Source organism: Periplaneta americana, chromosome 14 (assembly GCF_040183065.1).
Source record: "Periplaneta americana isolate PAMFEO1 chromosome 14, P.americana_PAMFEO1_priV1, whole genome shotgun sequence".
Lineage (NCBI taxonomy): Eukaryota > Metazoa > Arthropoda > Insecta > Blattodea > Blattidae > Periplaneta > Periplaneta americana.
Genome location: NC_091130.1, coordinates 2,342,091 through 2,359,946, shown reverse-complemented (window position 1 = coordinate 2,359,946; position 17,856 = coordinate 2,342,091). Strand labels below are relative to the sequence as shown.

Here is a 17,856-nt window from a genome sequence, read left to right as displayed (position 1 = left end):
TGGAATGTTTTAAAGACATACATCAACAACATAGTATAGGATCTTTTACTTATTCCTTCAGCAAATCTCTTTAGAAAATTTAATAATGAAGATAACGTGTAAGAAAAAAAATATTACCTGAAGGAATAGGTAGAAGATTCTAGACTATGTTGTTGATGTAGGTCTTTAAACATTCCAATAGAAGAATCATGCAGATATTTAATTAATTGTATATTTTATTATGTAAATGCTTTATGATCGTAAAAAATTACGCAAAATTGACATCATTTTAACAGGTAATTATTAGCTATTTTAATATTCTGAATAGTATTTTATAAAGTGTAATGAATGTATATTAAGCATGAAGAGTTTTGTCCATTTAGTTTTTATAGTAGCTAACATACTATATGACTATTAATATTACTATTTTTGTCATTGTGTATTTCACTTCTGGTAGTATGGAAGAGAAGGCCTCATGGCCTTAACTCTACCAGAATAAATGAATAAATAGATATTTAAAAAAATGAATTTCACTAAATTTTTGCAGGCCAATGGAGTACCTCCCCCCTTAATAGAACAATAGTCAGAAGTATAGCAAAAATAAAACTACGTAAAATAAGAACAATATTGGGGTTTTCTTCATGTGTCTAATGCAAATACTTACAAATGGCTTTTAAGGAACCCGGAGGTTCATTGCCGCCCTCACATAAGCCCGCCATAGGTCCCTATTCTGTGCAAGATTAATCCACTCTCTATCATCATATCCCACCTCCCTCAAATCCATTTTAATATTATCCTCCCATCTAAGTCTCGGCCTCTTCAAAGGTTTTTTCCCTCCGGTCTCCCAACTAACAGTCTAATGCAAATAGTTAATGAAATATCGCTAGTAAACTTTTATCCTTCAGATGAAATGCCTGTATGATACAAGGAAAACAACAACACAGTCATATTTTTCTTTTTACTGCAATAATAACGCATTTAAGGTCTAAGTATTCTTTTGAGGTAATCACTATCTGCGAAACAACACAGAAGGTCTGCCTAAACCACTTCAGTTATCAGCTTTTCCTATGTCGGGAATCTAGGGAGGGGAGGAATCAAATAGATTGTAATTTCATACTTACTTACTTATTGGCTTTTAAGGAACCCGGAGGTTCATTGCCGCCCTCACATAAGCCCGCCATAGGTCCCTATCCTGAGCAAGATTAATCCATTCTCTACCATCATATCCCACCTCCCTCAAATCCTTTTAATATTACCTTCTCATCTACGTCTCGGCCTCCCTAAAGGTATTTTCCCCTCCGGCCTCCCAACTAACACTCTATATGCATTTCTGGATTCGCCCATACATGCTACATGCCCTGCGCATCTCAAACGTCTGGATTTAATGTTCCTAATTATGTCACGTAATTTCATAACATTTTTTAAAACAAAAGTTTATTAATTTTCAGTGCAAATAATTACATTTCACGTGCATCATTCCAAGATGAGCAGACTTGTAAATACTTTTAATATCGACAGCTAAGAAGAGATACCTCGCATCAAGCCACAAAATCGTTCTTTTCACTATCAAAGTCAGTGAAACCGAAATTTGGAGCGTTACAATATTTCGAAATGGGGAAGTAAAATAATGGTGAACACCACACCACAAAGGAAGGGCAATAGCGACACGATTTTAATAGTAATATTAGTGAACAAACTAAAAGAAATAAAGCAATGACATACGAGTCATTCCAAGTGAAATCATGAGATAGGCTGTGGCAGCATAATTTTTTTAATTCGATGGAAATTTGTCCAATAGTAGATTACTATTAGGCAGGAAAAACGACCAAATATTAGGGTCCTCAGATTTACCATGTTATAGAAGGATATTCACTGTTAAACAAGGCCATGTTTTACTCTTCGTTGATTGCTTCATGATGAAAAATAAATTAAGATCTCAAGAACTATTAGAGATATGACCCTGAAATTTTCTATATTATTATACAACAATGCAAGGAAGGGTTTGATGCATTAATATTGTTTCTCCTCTCATTTGTTTTCAAATTTAGACACTAAGGGTGCTATTCATAGACATTTTGCTAGCCCGTGCTATGAGCGTGCTAAACTAGCCCCGGCTATCGACTGGCTACTTGTACAGGATTCATATCATATCATATCGCCAACACTGGTATATGAATACGAAAAACGTTAGTTCGCTGATCGTCCACCGGAAGCCCGCGCTAAGAATGTCTATGAATACGGCCCTAGAAATAAATTAAACAGAATTGAAATGTAACATAAGTTTGTAAAGGAATAACTTTTGTTGGGAAATATAAAACATATTGAAAATTTATGGCAGTGTCCCTCTGATATGAGTATTAGGGGAGAGCTGGGTAGTATCGGACATCGGGTAATATCGGACAGTGCGTTTCTTTCATCTACCACCATATGGTAGTACCTGAATGACATGGTTACGTTTCTCTATGCGACATCACAGAAACGTAACCATGTCAATCAGGTACTATCATCGTGTGGTAGATGAAAGAAACTCACTGTCCGATATTACCTGATGTTCGATACTACCCGACTCTCCCCTATTTCTTGTACAAGCTAACTGAAAAAATCAAAGATAAAATCAGCTGATCTCCTGTATATCCCGGAAAAACATGTTAAAAATTTGGCAACAGCTTTCTGAAACTATGAGTCAACAATTATCAAAATGTTCTGTATTTCCCAATCCATGTTCCAATTATTATATTTTAAGCAACTTCCTATTATAACAAAACGCAAATATTTCATTATTATAAAGGTAAAACTTAAATATTTTCACTCTATCTTTTATTAGTTGAATATGAATTAAACTACCTCAAGAAAGACTAGAGAATGCTGGGTTTGTAGTGAAAGATCTTCCCTTGGGCAGAACATTATGAATGCATGAATGAATGTTTCATTCAATTGTAACTATACATTATTTTGAGACATAAGAATTTTTTAATATTTCTGATGTGCAATTCCTACATAGTGCAATCCACACGCAGCCTGTAACATTAAGACAGCCGTATTTCTCAAACAGGTAAACACAGAGTAAAAATACTCTGGATTTATCCATTATTCATATCATACTACACATACTTAAAATATCACTAAAATATAAAAATATGCCATCACAAGTTTTCTGGTAAATCTGATGATTTCACATGGAATGACTCATATGCAAAATATCTGTTTTATTTTTAAACTAAAATATATATCATATACTGCCCAAAATAACGTTCCAATATCATCATAAAATAAAATATTTTCCTCTTGAACAGTGCTCCCACAGTACTGTTCTTTGTGTGGACTCGTGTTATAGAATGTGCACTGGTTTGAGTCCTCAAGAAGAAGGAATTTTCTGACAATTGCTCACCCAACCTCTGATGAATTTGGAGAGCTATGATAGATAGCAAAGCATAGTCTAGTTACAGAAACCAACAGTAACAGCTGGGAGGGGGAGGTGACCACACGATACCTCTGTTATGGTTGCATGATCGTTCACCTTTTCTGAGGAATGTGAACATGAAACTGGTCGACCCTGGCCCTCCATGGGCTGTCACGTCACGGATTTAATTTTTAGAGAGTGAAATAATAAGCCTGTGGGAAATGATGGTAGAGACTGGATTAATCTTGCTCAGGATAGGGTCCGATGGGGGGATTATGTGAGGGCGGCAATGAACCTGCGGGTTCCTTAAAAGCCATTTACAATTAAGTAAGAAAGAAATAATAGGCTTGTTACTAGTGATTACAAGAAAACAAGGACTGGATCACAGACATTTATGTATTTCTCACATATATGAGGTGAAACGGAAAGTAATCCACAATAATTTAAAAAAAAAAAAAAAAAAAAAAAGTTCAATAGGTAAACAAAAATAAAAAATACACAAATGAACTCACACCTTTTAGCTAATTTTCTACATAGGCACCAAGTTTCTCAACACATTTCTCACACCATGGTACCAGTTTCAGTATACCCTGTTCATAGAAGTCCGTTCGGTTGGAGTATAGCCATCTGCGGACATTAACTGCACCTCTGCATCGGTCCCCAGCCAGGAATTTCTTCATGGGACCAAATGGATGAAAGGCCGATGGTGCAAGCTCTGGACTGTATGGTGGGTGCTGGAGCACCTCCCAACCAAATGTGTTGATTTTCTCACAAACAGAAGCCGTACCATGGGAGGGAGCATTGTCATGAAGAAGTTTGACATTGTCAGCATTAATGTTAGGCGTTTGCCACGAAGGGCACGACGCAACTTTACCAACGTTTGAATGTAGGCTGCAGCATCCACAGTGGTCCCATGTTTAGCAAATTCCACCAACAAAACACCACGCATATCCCAGAACACAGTCACAAACACTTTCTTAGCAGATTGTGTCACTTCGAATTTTTTTTTTACTGGGGAAGCAGCACATTTCCATAGAGGCCTGCTTTGTTTCGGGTGTGTAGTGATACACCCGGACTCACCACCAGTGACAATTCCTTTCAGAAAGTCATGTCATCCTGCAGCATAACGCCTTAAGTGGTCCAAGCATGTCATCATTCGCTGGTCCCTGTAGTCATCTGTCAGATTCTTAGGCACCCAGTGGGCACTAACTTTATGAAATTTTGTGTCATGCACGATATCGTACACCGCACCGTATGAAATGTTGAACTGTTGAGATAAGGTTCGCAGTTGGATCCGCCAGTCGTTCAAAATTGCAGCCTCGACGCCTGTTACATTTTGCTGGGTTGCAGCTGTTACCAGCTGCCTGAAATGTGGCAAATCACAAAGATTCTCACGGCCGTCTGCGAAGAATGCGCACCACCTGGAGATGTTGCTATGGTCCATACAGTCTTCCCCGCACATGCCACACGTCTCTGTGAATTTCACTCAGGTTATGTCCTTTAGCCCACAAAAATCACACAACACTTCACTGATCTTCAGAAGTTGACGACAGTAACATGCGCGCCATCTTTGTTGAGTAGTTCACGCTTCTCTCGCTAGAGCTGCACATCCAAAACAAATTGTGTCTGTAGTGAAAACTTCAAACAATATCTCGGTGAAATGTCAACATCCCAGCCACAATACCAACACAGAAAAAAATTTTTGTGCATTACTTTTCGATCCAACCTCATAATAAATTTATATTACAATTTATAATTGATGTGAGATATCCTACTTCTTGGGATTACAAAAAATGGCTTTTTTTATGTAATGCATATAATTAATGTTTTATCTCCTCATATAGGCCTAAGTGCAAGATTAGTGATTTCATACCCATGCATATTCTAAATGACAGTTCGAGAAAATACTAATAATACTACATTCTTGTTGAGCTTTTCAGTGGTTCAAATAGATAGAATGTATAAATATGAGTAATAAACATTTTTATGTCTCTAATGAAAATTTTGTAAAAATCACATACATGGTGTTAATATAGGCCATCGAATTCTAAATGACAGTTCACGAAACTAAAGTCTAACAAAATTCATTGGTAACATTATACAGAAAGGAGATCCATAAAATGTATAATGAGAAGTCTAGGTGAACATGACAACTCCCTTTATTTTCATTTTCTTAAAGGGTCACAGACTTGTGAAGTTTGGATTACTATCATGGACATCCTGTCTTCATTACAATGAGACAATGTTATACAGAAATGAGTAGGAAATTTTACACTGAACAACATTACATCCAAATTAAATTAACTTAAATCTGTCCACCGTTGTGGAGTAATGGTTAGCATGCGTGACTGTGAAACGAGTGGGCCCGGGTTCAAATCTTGGTTGGGACAAGTTGAAGTATCTCCAGGTTTTTCCCCAACCCTTTAAGAACAAATTGCGGGTTCAGAATGACAAGTTTCTATCTAGTGTTTAGTAAATTTTACAGGAGAGCATTTTAAAAGTTTGGTTGTTAATAAAATCAATGCAGATAAAGTTTTTGAAAACATTTCTGGACTTTCAGACAGTTAAAATCATTGTTTAACATGTACTGAACGTAAAATGTTCAGAACTAAATTATTTACGGTGAAATGAGATAAAAATAAAATGATTGTTCTCATATAGAACCTGGTGTTTCCAAACTGATTTTTCTAGTTTCATTACAGTCATAAATCAAAAGAGATCAGCACATTGCTTTACATAGTTACATTTACTGTTAATGTCTTTTTTTTTCTTAAATTCATCTCAATATATGCTAAGATAATGAAAAGGAAAGTATATAAAATTATTAAGAAATTATTTTTAACTTTATATCCGTAAAGAAAATGTTACTGGTCTGATAAAGTTATCACTCTGAAAACATAACACATAAATAAAACAGAACAAGGATTAATAAGTTCAACCCTAGATAACCATTTCACTGAGAGACCATCTAACTGACAATCTATCTCATCAAACCCTAGATAATCATTTCACTGACAGAGCATCTAACTGACAATCTATCTCATCAAACCCTAGATAACCATTTCACTGACAGAGCATCTGACAATCTATCTCATCAAACCCTACATAACCATTTCACTGACAGAGCATCTAATTGACAATCTATCTCATCAAACCCTACATAACCATTTCACTGGCAGAGCGTCTAATTGGCAATTATCTCATCAAACCCTACATAACCATTTCACTGACAGAGCGTCTAATTGGCAATCTATCTCATCAAACCCTAGATAACCATTTCACTGACAGAGCGTCTAATTGGCAATCTATCTCATCAAACCCTAGATAACCATTTCACTGACAGAGCGTCTAATTGGCAATCTATCTCATCAAACCCTAGATAACCATTTCACTGACAGAGCGTCTAATTGGCAATCTATCTCATCAAACCCCAGATAACCATTTCACTGACAGAGCGTCTAATTGACAATAATCTATCTCCTCATCAAATCCTACCTAACCTTATTACTGACAGTGCATGTTAACAGACAGGTAAACGTCATGCCCATATGCTGGTGACATTGTGTACTCGGTCATCGCCGTAAAGCAAGACTGAAACTTCTACTCCCATTCTCCAGTTTAGGTTGTTTAAAAATTCTTTACTCAGATAAGTAAAAATAAAATTCCTGAAGCTGTTTAATCTTGAGTTGCAAAAGTTGTAGAAATCGTAAATATTTACTTCATTAATCATAAACAAAATATTTTCATTTCAATGTACTCTTCGTAGCCTAAAAATATTGCAGCAAAAGACGCAAGACAATAGATTTCTAAAAAAATTCCCCCTTCCCCAATGGCACAAAGTAGCTTTTTGACGTCTTCCCTCCTGGCAATGGCTTATGTTGGACTCCTGAAAGGCGGAGTTACGTTGCCCGATGATATGGTAGGATAATCACATATGATTATGTAGTTCCAGAGGGGTCTTAAATCTAAACTTAACATAAATTCCAGACCACGGAAAAACACAGAAAGTTCCCTTGAAGGAAAAAATCCCTACACTCTAGCCTGAAATCGAACCCATGATCTCATGAACTGTGGACAAAAACTCAGACAACTAAACCATACAGCTGGTCATAATATCTAATATAAAAATATGGAAACTGTACAATAATAAAATATGTGTGCAGTTTACACTCTTTAAATACATTGATAACTCTCTAGAATCTCTCAGTGCTTTCTGGTGGAGCCCAAAGACAGTGTTACTTGTCAACAATGTGACGAAATGTGTGTTCAAGTTTCTGCTCAACGACAATCCTGATTTGTATTGTATTTATTTGAAGATCAGTTAATTAATAACCTGACACATTCACATTCAAACAAATTTCCAGACTCTAGACACCCAGGGAATTTTACTTCAAAAAAAATTCTCCGAAAGCCAGGCCCAGGAGTTGAACACAGGACCTCCAGACCAGAATACGAAGGAAGTCAAACATTTTACACTACATTCCACTTAACTTCGCATTAATTGTTCTTGCACGGTATTAGCAGAGTCTAGTATATACAGTCACGAAGCTTGAGATGATATTTTGCATTTCTCGCGATACACTGCTCCAAGCGGTTGGCAACTGAGAGTACTAGGAACAATAGACTGTGCAATAGTAGCGATCCTAGTGGGTAGCAACTAAAGTTCAACTATCATTGGCTGCATATTCCCTACGTATTGAGCTTTGCGATTTGCTTTAGTTTCATGCTTAACGCTGAAACATGTTGACAAGAGCGTCATTTCTCACTATGAATATGAATTTATGGGTTATTTAATACCAATGTATGAATGCAAGAAATATTCGACATACGAAAATGATAAATGTCACAATTCTGCTATGGGTAATGTCATTATCTAATTCAATAGATTAGTGCAAACTTTAGTGTTGTTCTTATCAAAAGTGATAAAAAGGAGTATTATCACCATGGATACAGTCATCCTTTCCTTCATTTTTAACAGCAATAAATTTTGCAGTAATATACTGAATTAGATCACTAACTCACTCTTAACAGAATGTGATATTCCTCGTTTTTCTCCTGTACCCTTCATTTGTTTCTTACCGATAACTATATTGAATAATTTCGAGGGAAAAATTGTTCCGGGGCCGGGCATCGAACCCGGGACCTTTCGTTTAACGTACCAACGCTCTACCAACTGAGCTACCCGGGAACTCTAGCCGACACCGATCAAATTTTTCCCTCTGTATCCACAGACCTCAAAGTGGGCTGACAACCATCAAGCAACCAACATTTGAGTGCACACTAACTCCGTGTGACTTAAATTGTGGTTTTCTGTTAACGAACAGTGACGTGTATTATGCAAATCAAGATTTCAGGTATAACTCCCTGTAAAGTTGATTTGAATAATTTCGAGGGAAAAATTGTTCCAGGGCCGGGCATCGAACCCGGGACCTTTGGTTAAACGTACCAAGGCTCTACCAACTGAGTTACCCGGGAACTTTACCCGACACCGATCCAATTTTTCCCTCTATATCCACAGACCTCAAAGTGGGCTGACAACCGTCAAGCAACCAACTTCGAGTGCACACTAACTCTGTGAGACTTAAATTGTGGTTTTCTGTTAACGAACAGTGACGTGTATTATGCAAATCAAGATTTCAGGTATAACTCCCTGTAAAGTTGATTTGAATAATGTCGAGGAAAAAACTGTTCCGAGGCCGGGCATCGAACCCGGGACCTTTGGTTAAACGTACCAACGCTCTACCAACTGAGCTACCCGGGAACTTTACCCGACACCGATCCAATTTTTCCCTCCATATCCACAGACCTCAAAGTGGGCTGACAACCATCAAGCAACCAACTTCGAGTGTACACTAACTCTCTGTGACTTAAATTGTGGTTTTCTGTTAACGAACAGTGACGTGTATTATGCAAATCAAGCTTTCAGGTATAACTCCCTGTAAAGTTGATTTGAATAATTTCGAGGGAAAAATTGTTCCGGGGCCGGGCATCGAACCCGGGACCTTTGGTTAAACGTACCAACGCTCTACCAACTGAGCTACCTGGGAACTCTACCCGACACCGATCCAATTTTTCCCTCTATATCCACAGACCTCAAAGTGGGCTGACAACCGTCAAGCAACCAACTTCGAGTGCACACTAACTCTGTGTGACTTAAATTGTGGTTTTCTGTTAACGAACAGTGACGTGTATTATGCAAATCAAGCTTTCAGGTATAACTGCCTGTAAAGTTGATTTGAATAATTTCGAGGGAAAAATTGTTCTGGGGCCGGGCATCGAACCCGGGATCTTTGGTTTAATGTACCAACGCTCTACCAACTGAGCTACCCGGGAACTTTACCCGACACCGATCCAATTTTTCCCTCTATATCCACAGATCTCAAAGTGGGCTGACAACCGTCAAGCAACCAACTTCGAGTGCACACTAACTCTGTGTGACTTAAATTGTGGCTTTCTGTGAACGAACAGTGACGTGTATTATGCAAATCAAGATTTCAGGTATAACTCCCTGTAAAATTGATTTGAATAATTTCGAGGGAAAAATTGTTTCGAGGCCGGGCATCGAACCCGGGACCTTTGGTTTAACGTACCAACTATATTTTTAAAAATTCTAATTGTTAACACTACCTACCAGTAGGTATCGTTCTAAGAGCAAGGACTGATGTAATGAATATTTCTTCATGTTTTGTTTGACGACCATAACCTTCAAAGATAAATGCAACACAACCTCAACTCTACTAAGGCATCAACAATGGGTTCACTAACTGCGTCTTCCGTTCACAGCTTGTAGTAAAAATCACCAAGTTAATTATAAATAAAGTAGAAACGCGCACGAAAGTGGGATCCACATGATTATCTTCAAATGGATCAGTGCACATTTGAGGTTAGACAACCAGGTGACACTTCATTACTAGCACTCTAAATTACTGACGTTATGTCAACAAATACAACACACTTCGAGCACAACCACACACGAACAATATCTTGAGTTTGAATAAAAGTATTAACATGATGAGTGCAAACTCCATACACTTGACAGCCGATTCCGAAACATTCATCGCAAATTAATCAATGACTGACGTCGGGTGTATTAGTCATAAAAACGTTCGCTGGATTCGTTGAAATTTACTGACCGAAAATATGCATTGAATCATACATAAAATTTAAGATACGTTTAGAAAACTGTTAGGAAAGGAGGTTGTTGCTCTCCCTTCCTCATGAAATCTAACCTAACTAAATGTACCGGTAATTAAAATTGAACTAAACGAAATTAAATTTAAAAAACCTAAAATAATCCTACTGAAGCAAAGTCAGGTTTAAGGAGAAAAGGACAACGATTTCTCCTTTGAAATTACTTAAATAGGATGTTAATGTCTCAGACGGCAATGCCAACATAATGAATTCTGCAACGCCAGATAATTTCAGTGGGGACAATAATTTTCAAATGTGACTGTCACAAATAATAAAAATTGAGCTAAATGAAAACTTAAGAACTTTCTATAAAACAGAATTTAACTTATATCTTAAAGTATACTCAGACTTACAAGATATTCACCTACACATGATTAACAGTCACATTGTCGGAACTTCCAAGCACTATGAAATGTTTTTTTCTAAAGCGCGAATCCAATACCAATCGTAAAAATGTGTCAAAAACAATTGTCGGTTTCTAAAACCATCACTTTTTGCACTTTTAACTAAATATTTCTTCACGAAATGACAATTTTAACACCACAAGTAACTAACCTCTATTATCTGTAGGACGGATCACATGTTGAACTATAACAAGTTCAAGATATATTAACTTTGTATAATTTGGACAGATTCCTTCGACCCCTTTTCTTTAATTTTCCTGTCCCTTGCCGTATTCAATGACGTCGAAGCACGAGAAAACGACGTCCGACAGTAAGTGAAGTTTTACACACAAATACAATATGCGAACCCCTACCCTGAATAATACGTTGTCTGCATATCCGTCCAAACCACACAATAATCACGCACTCTTCACAATAAACAACAGGTGAAAAAAATATGATAATCTCACTAGGCACATAATGAAATTACTGGAACTATCAAGGTCAAATTTCCAACAAGCCCAGACGAAATATAATTTCGTTCCGGGCTGAAACACTCTAAATGGATTTACAGGTTAAGTTTTATCCATTGTTACACAACTTACTCCTGGCTGGCCGGGACGCGCACCGACCATATGCGGGGCCCCAATTACAACTCGGGGAGGAAGAGTCTTCTGCCCCGGTTGACCAGGCGTAGTCTGTCTGACAGCGTTCACATTCACAATCTGCACGTTGGCTGGCAGTATAGTTGCAGAAGGATTCCCTACTATTGTCTGTGGTGTTCCAACTGTGTGTGTGATAGGTTTTGCTAATGTCACGACTCCAGACATTCCAGATGTTGTCGTCGTCCCCACAGCCGTGTTTACGTGTGTTCCTGTTAACGTCATTGTGGTATTTACAGTCATGGGCACAGACACTACACCAGCACCTAGTGCGGTCCCTTGTGTGACATTCGGATTACCGACTGAAGTCTTTATTACTAATGCTGTCCCAGATGGTTTTCCATGTTCGATACCGAGAACACCTCCGATCTGTTTAGAAACATTAGTCCCAGCTTGAGAATGGGTGTGAGAAACTACACTTTGAACACTCGAGGTTACTGCATTTAAAACAGTATGTGAAGTAAGTGGAGCGAGTCCCAAATTACCATTTGGAAGTGCACCAGTTGGAAAGGCAACTCTGCTGTTTATATTCACTCCACCAGAAGTAGTTAATGCCTGGCTACCGGAAGGATAAACTATTTTGACAGCTTCATGGGGTTTGTTTAGATTTGAGAGATTTGATTGGCTTGCACTTGAAGTTACTTGGTTTATATATCCACTAGCAGGAACTCCACCATGCAAAGACGCAACAACTGTATTTACAACATTAGAATGTACAACATTACCACTCTGAAGTGTACTAGTAGTATTGGTTTTGTTTGTATCGGAGTTTAAAAGAATATTCATAGATCCTGATCCACCGTTCGTCACACCATGTTTCTGTGTGGAGACAGTGCCCCCATTAGCTATTGCACTGTTCATATGATTTTGATTGACTGTAGCTGATGGTCCTTGCTGGCTGGAAACTGCAGGTGTTGTGGTAACTAACTGTGTCTCCAGAGATCCCACTATTGCATTGACTGCTGATTCATCGACGTCTGTACTGAGAGCTTCCTCCAGAAACTTTGCCGACGCCATTTTCTGACGAGATCTAACTGTAAACTGAACTGCGCATGCGCCAAACACAATTCGTACCCACAGTGCATTGCCCTTAACGTAAATTAAAAACTGAATGTGGCCTAGCGTAATGTTTACAATATTAGCTAATAATCTACTGTTTATGTCATAAAATATTGGAGTTTTAAAAACTTCATTCCAGTGCCTGGAAATGCAATATAAAAAAGTTAAGAACGTCATATGAACTACATACAACATGCTACTTTAACAGAACATAGCAAGACTCCTTATGCACTACACGATCCACGTCAGCCGCCATAATCGGCTGAATCTCACTTTAACTTTCGTGAATTTCTAACACGCATTTACAAGCACTTCAAAGCACTACCCGCGGGTGGGCTTTGAAGGCCTCGACAAACGATAACTACACAAGTACACCTTCAGGGTAGGTCATGAAATAGGTTGCATTGAACATAATAATATATGGAGCGCACAGAAATATTTCTCGAATTGTGCCAGAGCCGAATAGATCATTACAGAACATCTTGGTACAGCAGCAAAAAATCTCTCAAAGCAATTTATATCATGAAAGCTTTGGAAAGATACATGCCTTATTGCATTTATTGCTACTAAAATTAATTGTTTCTAGATTTACGATTAAAAGTAAACATGAACCCGATATGCATAAAATAGCTTCGAAAGTGACAATAAAACCAATGTGAAAATACTGAACGAGCCCAGAGAAAAAAATTCTTCAGTTGTTTCGAAGCGAGGTATACGAATTACATTGCTTAAGCTAAAAAAGGATTGTTATGTTAATTAGTTAATTAAACTTAATTAATTTAAAAATAACTTTAATTAGAGGAACCAGAACAACCAACCTCACGATGCTACTATAATGTGGGTTATGGTATGGCATCATTGAACAAGAATCAGGAATTTGCAAAAGGGACCAAGTCCATATTTTTTGCAAATTGATTTTATGCCCGTTTCTGGCTCTCCATATAATCTTCTTGGATTTCAGCGTTAAAAAGAACCAAGTCGTTTAGAATGTATACATTTAAACTGTGTATCAACATGTTTGGACTGTTATATATCCAGATCCATACAAAAAGGTTTTTTGTTGTTTTCTTCAAATTTACTTTTCCGGACTTAGTCCCTTTTGCAAATTCCTGATTCAATTGTATAGCCTAGCAGTTTGTTTGTCAACTAATACATTAATTAATTAAAAATAAAAAGACAATAATATATATTTTTTTCCAAAAGTCATACGAAGACTGTTTGTTCCGTTGTGCAGCCTTGAAAACGTCCATAGGCAATCAAGACGGGAACAAAAAAATTCTGGAGCTATGCTGCAAGTTTCTATTAAATATTGTAAATAGGTGATTCTCAACTGGGGGGCTTCGACAGTCTGGGGGAGCCAAAGAGCACTTAATGGGACGCATATAATAATATTTATTATTATTATTATTATTATTATTATTATTATTATTATTATTACAGTTCTATGAAAATTCTAACATTCGACTATTTTATGTTGAATAAAACATAAGTTAAATTATTATCTTTTTACATTTATAGTAGGCCATACTACAAAATTTTCTCTTCCCACTTATCTAACAAAGGTGACTTTCTCTATAAAATAGAATGAAAGAAAGAGGGATAATAATTAATTTGTCTGCTTTTCGTTCAATTAGAGCGGCAGTCGCACTGTGTAGACATACATAATTACACACATTCCCGCTCTCTGTCTGAATGTTCGATTGTCAAATTTGAAACTACAGTAGATGGTTGAGAATGGATTTAAGCAAACAAACTTTATGATTATTAGGCCGAGGCCGCACTGGAGTAATATGAGGAAAGACGGACCTCATCACAAAAGAATTGAAAAACGCTGTTATAAGTTATGCATTTATTTTCTTTCATTATTCTTAAATACAGTTTCTATGTGTAGAAGTGGAATTAATTCTAGGACCGCGAGTAATGGGTGATGCCAGAAGTATGAGACGTGGCGAGTTGCATCTGAGTCCTTTCAAATGTGTCACAAAGATCATTTCTATACAGGATGCGCCGAGGGGGGGGTTGGTTCTTTGAATATAATCTCTTATTCTACATTTAATATCTCTGTTGCTAACAATAAAACAAAACAATACCTACAAAATTCTGAATCACAGAAACATCTGAATATCACTAAATCACTTCATGTCAAAATCACTTACAGCTCTGTTGGATATCCAAAGTAGCGCAATCGGCAGCCATTGTTATTCCATTTCAATACGCTTGGGATAGGAACATTTAAAGTAAAACTCAATTTAGGTAATTGTCCGTTGCCCTTAAAATTAAAAATATTTGACTCTGATTTAGGCTATATAAGCTACATTCATTCCCTATACAACTGTATACGACAAATAGTGCGAGCTGGAATAACAATGGCTGATTTGTCGGCATTTCCGGCGCAAAGGATTACGGTACGCTGAATATCCAAGGACTCTGTGGGCCTACACACTGAAACGAATTACCACTCTCGCATGCGGCCTGTAATTACTCTCCATTTCCTTCAGTTTCCAACATAAATATACGGTCTTTTCAGAATCCTTTACTCTCGGCTACCCCTCTCAATGCATTTCGCCGATCACGATTATTTTTTGCTCCGAATTTATTAGGTATGTTTGAAATTTAGTACTTCACAAATTGTCTCGTAATTTAACTCTCAGATAAATTGCATTTTAACCATTGATAGCGTTGTCTTTAAGCTACAGAACGAGGAAACTTACTACTCGCTTCCGTATCTCAAGTCATCCTGACGCAATCGGCTCTGATCATGCAGCAGAGCCACACCAAGGTCGCTAAAGACGTCATTTTCCCTTCGTCACGATCTTCCCTCATGCATCTGGCCCAACTGATGTACATATTGTTAAAAATCGATATCTGTTCACTATCCAACTGTAAAGAATCATTAACATAGTTCTTATAACTTAGTTTCCGTGCAGTAAGAGATTCAAATTTTGCACTTTGGGTACGGAGTGTTGTGTTGAAACGACAAAACTATTTTTGCAGTACTTTCTCCGATGGTAGGTATCGTTAATATCTCCCCATACACGGTACAAATGTTTCGAGCCGCCCCCATTGCCTTTGTTCCTCTATTAAACTCAACAGAAGAATGTGTCGGAAGTCTTTGTTTTTTCCACTCAACACTCCATCTTCTTTAGCCCACAGATAGCACAAACTTTCTCAAATCCACAAAATTCAAGACGTATTTAGAAGCACAACATTCGAAATAACATTGACAAGCAATAAACAATCTACTAACAATGCTGTGTTGTGATGAACAAAATCGCTATGAATTTATGCATCAACCTACATCGATACCAAAATCATTACATTGATTGGCTTCCCCTGTCAAACATGCGGGTTTAAATCCCAGCAAGACCATTCTCAGATGCGATGTGATGGGTAAGGGTATCTCGGTAGATATTCTCAAGAACTTCCGTTCTTTATTTTGTTTTTCTGTTCAGTAGTAACCGGTACCCTCTATGAACTGGAATGTTCTTGTGCACAATAACCCTTTACTTACATTGTCTCTTTTGAACTAAAACTATTCAGAGACTGTGAGATGACGATGCCGATGGCTAGAAACAAACTGAACTACCATGATTGCATATGAATGGAACTAGCGCAGATCTTCTTGCTGCAATTTCATATACTCTTCATCATCATTAATGCATTCGTATGAGAAAGTAGTTAAATGACACAGGTCATTCTCCATACTGTCAGAGCTTTGTATCTCCCCTTCCACTTGAGATGTACTATACGTACTGAGAGGAGAATTTAACATCCGATTGGTAGTGAGATGTGCCCTACATTTCATGGCTCATGAGATTCCAGGTGGCACAATCATACTCCAAGCTCTTCCAGATTTATGAGTTTCGTTTCATTTTCAGTAGCTTTAATTAACTTGTTAACAGGAGTGTCCGCAGGTTTTTATCAATAGAGGAAAACATTCCCTCTATACCTATGGTGTTAATTTTTAAGAGTAAATTTCCACGATTGTCTCTCCTCCAATATACAGGGTATCCGTACACATAAATAACAGCATATAATGCGAGAATTGTACAGCATAATTTTGTAACGTAAAGAGCAATCGATAGAAAATCTGCAAGATTTTTTCTTTCACACTTGCAAGGTCATTGTTGGCGAATAATTTCGGCTCCGAAATCAGCTCTTTTGTGGCAATCATCTGGAGTTGATGAAGTTAGTGAAGAATGTCGTGAAATGTCGAATGAGGAACTTGCAATTCCCTGCTAGCCTAATTGACTTACATGGCTTTCTAGCAAATGACAGATGCATCTGATCAGTCTCTTCAGTCGCATTCTTTTTAGGATGTTTCCCTGTTTTTGAAATCGAGCTTCCAGTCTCTCATGAAGTTCTATCCCACTGGTAAATGGATTTGCACTGCACTTTGTGTTGTGGCACCCAGATCTCGAGGAAACGACTGATATATAGCCTGTCATCATTCGGCTTCTGTATTTGTGCAATAGGTGACGCATTTCAATCAATTGCGCTTTGTTACAAAATTATAATGTACAATTCTCACATTATATGCCGTTATCTTTAGCCCAGACATCCTGTATTGTAACTAAGCCAACACACATGGAAAATAGGCCTATATATATTCTTAAACAGACAATACTGTTTACATCACTGCAAGTTTCCACATGACACAGCCTGTCTTTTGAATCCTGGGCAGATGAATGTGCAAGTAATGAAACACAAAATCAATAAAATAACTACAAAATACAATGAACTGTAAATTTAACTAGTTACAAATACGATGGTGAATGATGGGTACAAAATCATACCTTTCAGAGGGTGATACTAAGTGAAAAGTGTAATATTTACTGAACACGAAAACAAAGTAAATAAATAAATAAATAGAAAAAAAATATTATAAAGTTTTTATCATTTCATCAGGGTTTCTCTAAAATTTGACCATTGTTGTAATGATGGGTAAAACATATAGACAATATGGCGTGATTAGTCAAATTTATCATTGCAACACGGCTCATTGTTGTACCAGTTTCCATTGTACGGAAGTTCGACTGTATAATTTACTATACTGCTCCAATTGCCACTCCCTCCCCTGCAGCAATCCCTGGTTTCGTCCTGTAGAAAACTGATTCTATTATTCACAACTACATAAAGGAGTTCATAGGAGGAAATTTTAAAAATAAATACAAGAAACGAC

At 37.3% G+C, this 17,856-nt stretch overlaps 1 protein-coding gene and 1 non-coding gene across 4 annotated transcripts in view; both read right to left on the bottom strand.

Annotated features, from left to right (window-relative positions):
• LOC138713080 (transcription initiation factor TFIID subunit 4-like) overlaps nucleotides 1–12,968 on the bottom strand; it is an 87,250-nt gene extending 74,282 nt beyond the window's left edge. The window contains exon 1 of one of the 3 annotated variants that reach the window (XM_069844830.1): nucleotides 11,559–12,968. In XM_069844830.1, coding sequence (XP_069700931.1) covers nucleotides 11,559–12,869 — 1,311 coding nt within the window. In that variant the 5' untranslated portion in view covers nucleotides 12,870–12,968. The remainder of the gene's footprint in view (nucleotides 1–11,558) is intronic. The other 2 variants (XM_069844828.1, XM_069844829.1) reach the window with 2 other exon arrangements.
• Nucleotides 9,640–9,712, bottom strand: TRNAN-AUU (transfer RNA asparagine (anticodon AUU)). The gene has a single exon. It is a non-coding gene; the product is annotated as a tRNA-Asn (tRNA).
• Nucleotides 12,969–17,856: the final 4,888 nt, after the last annotated feature.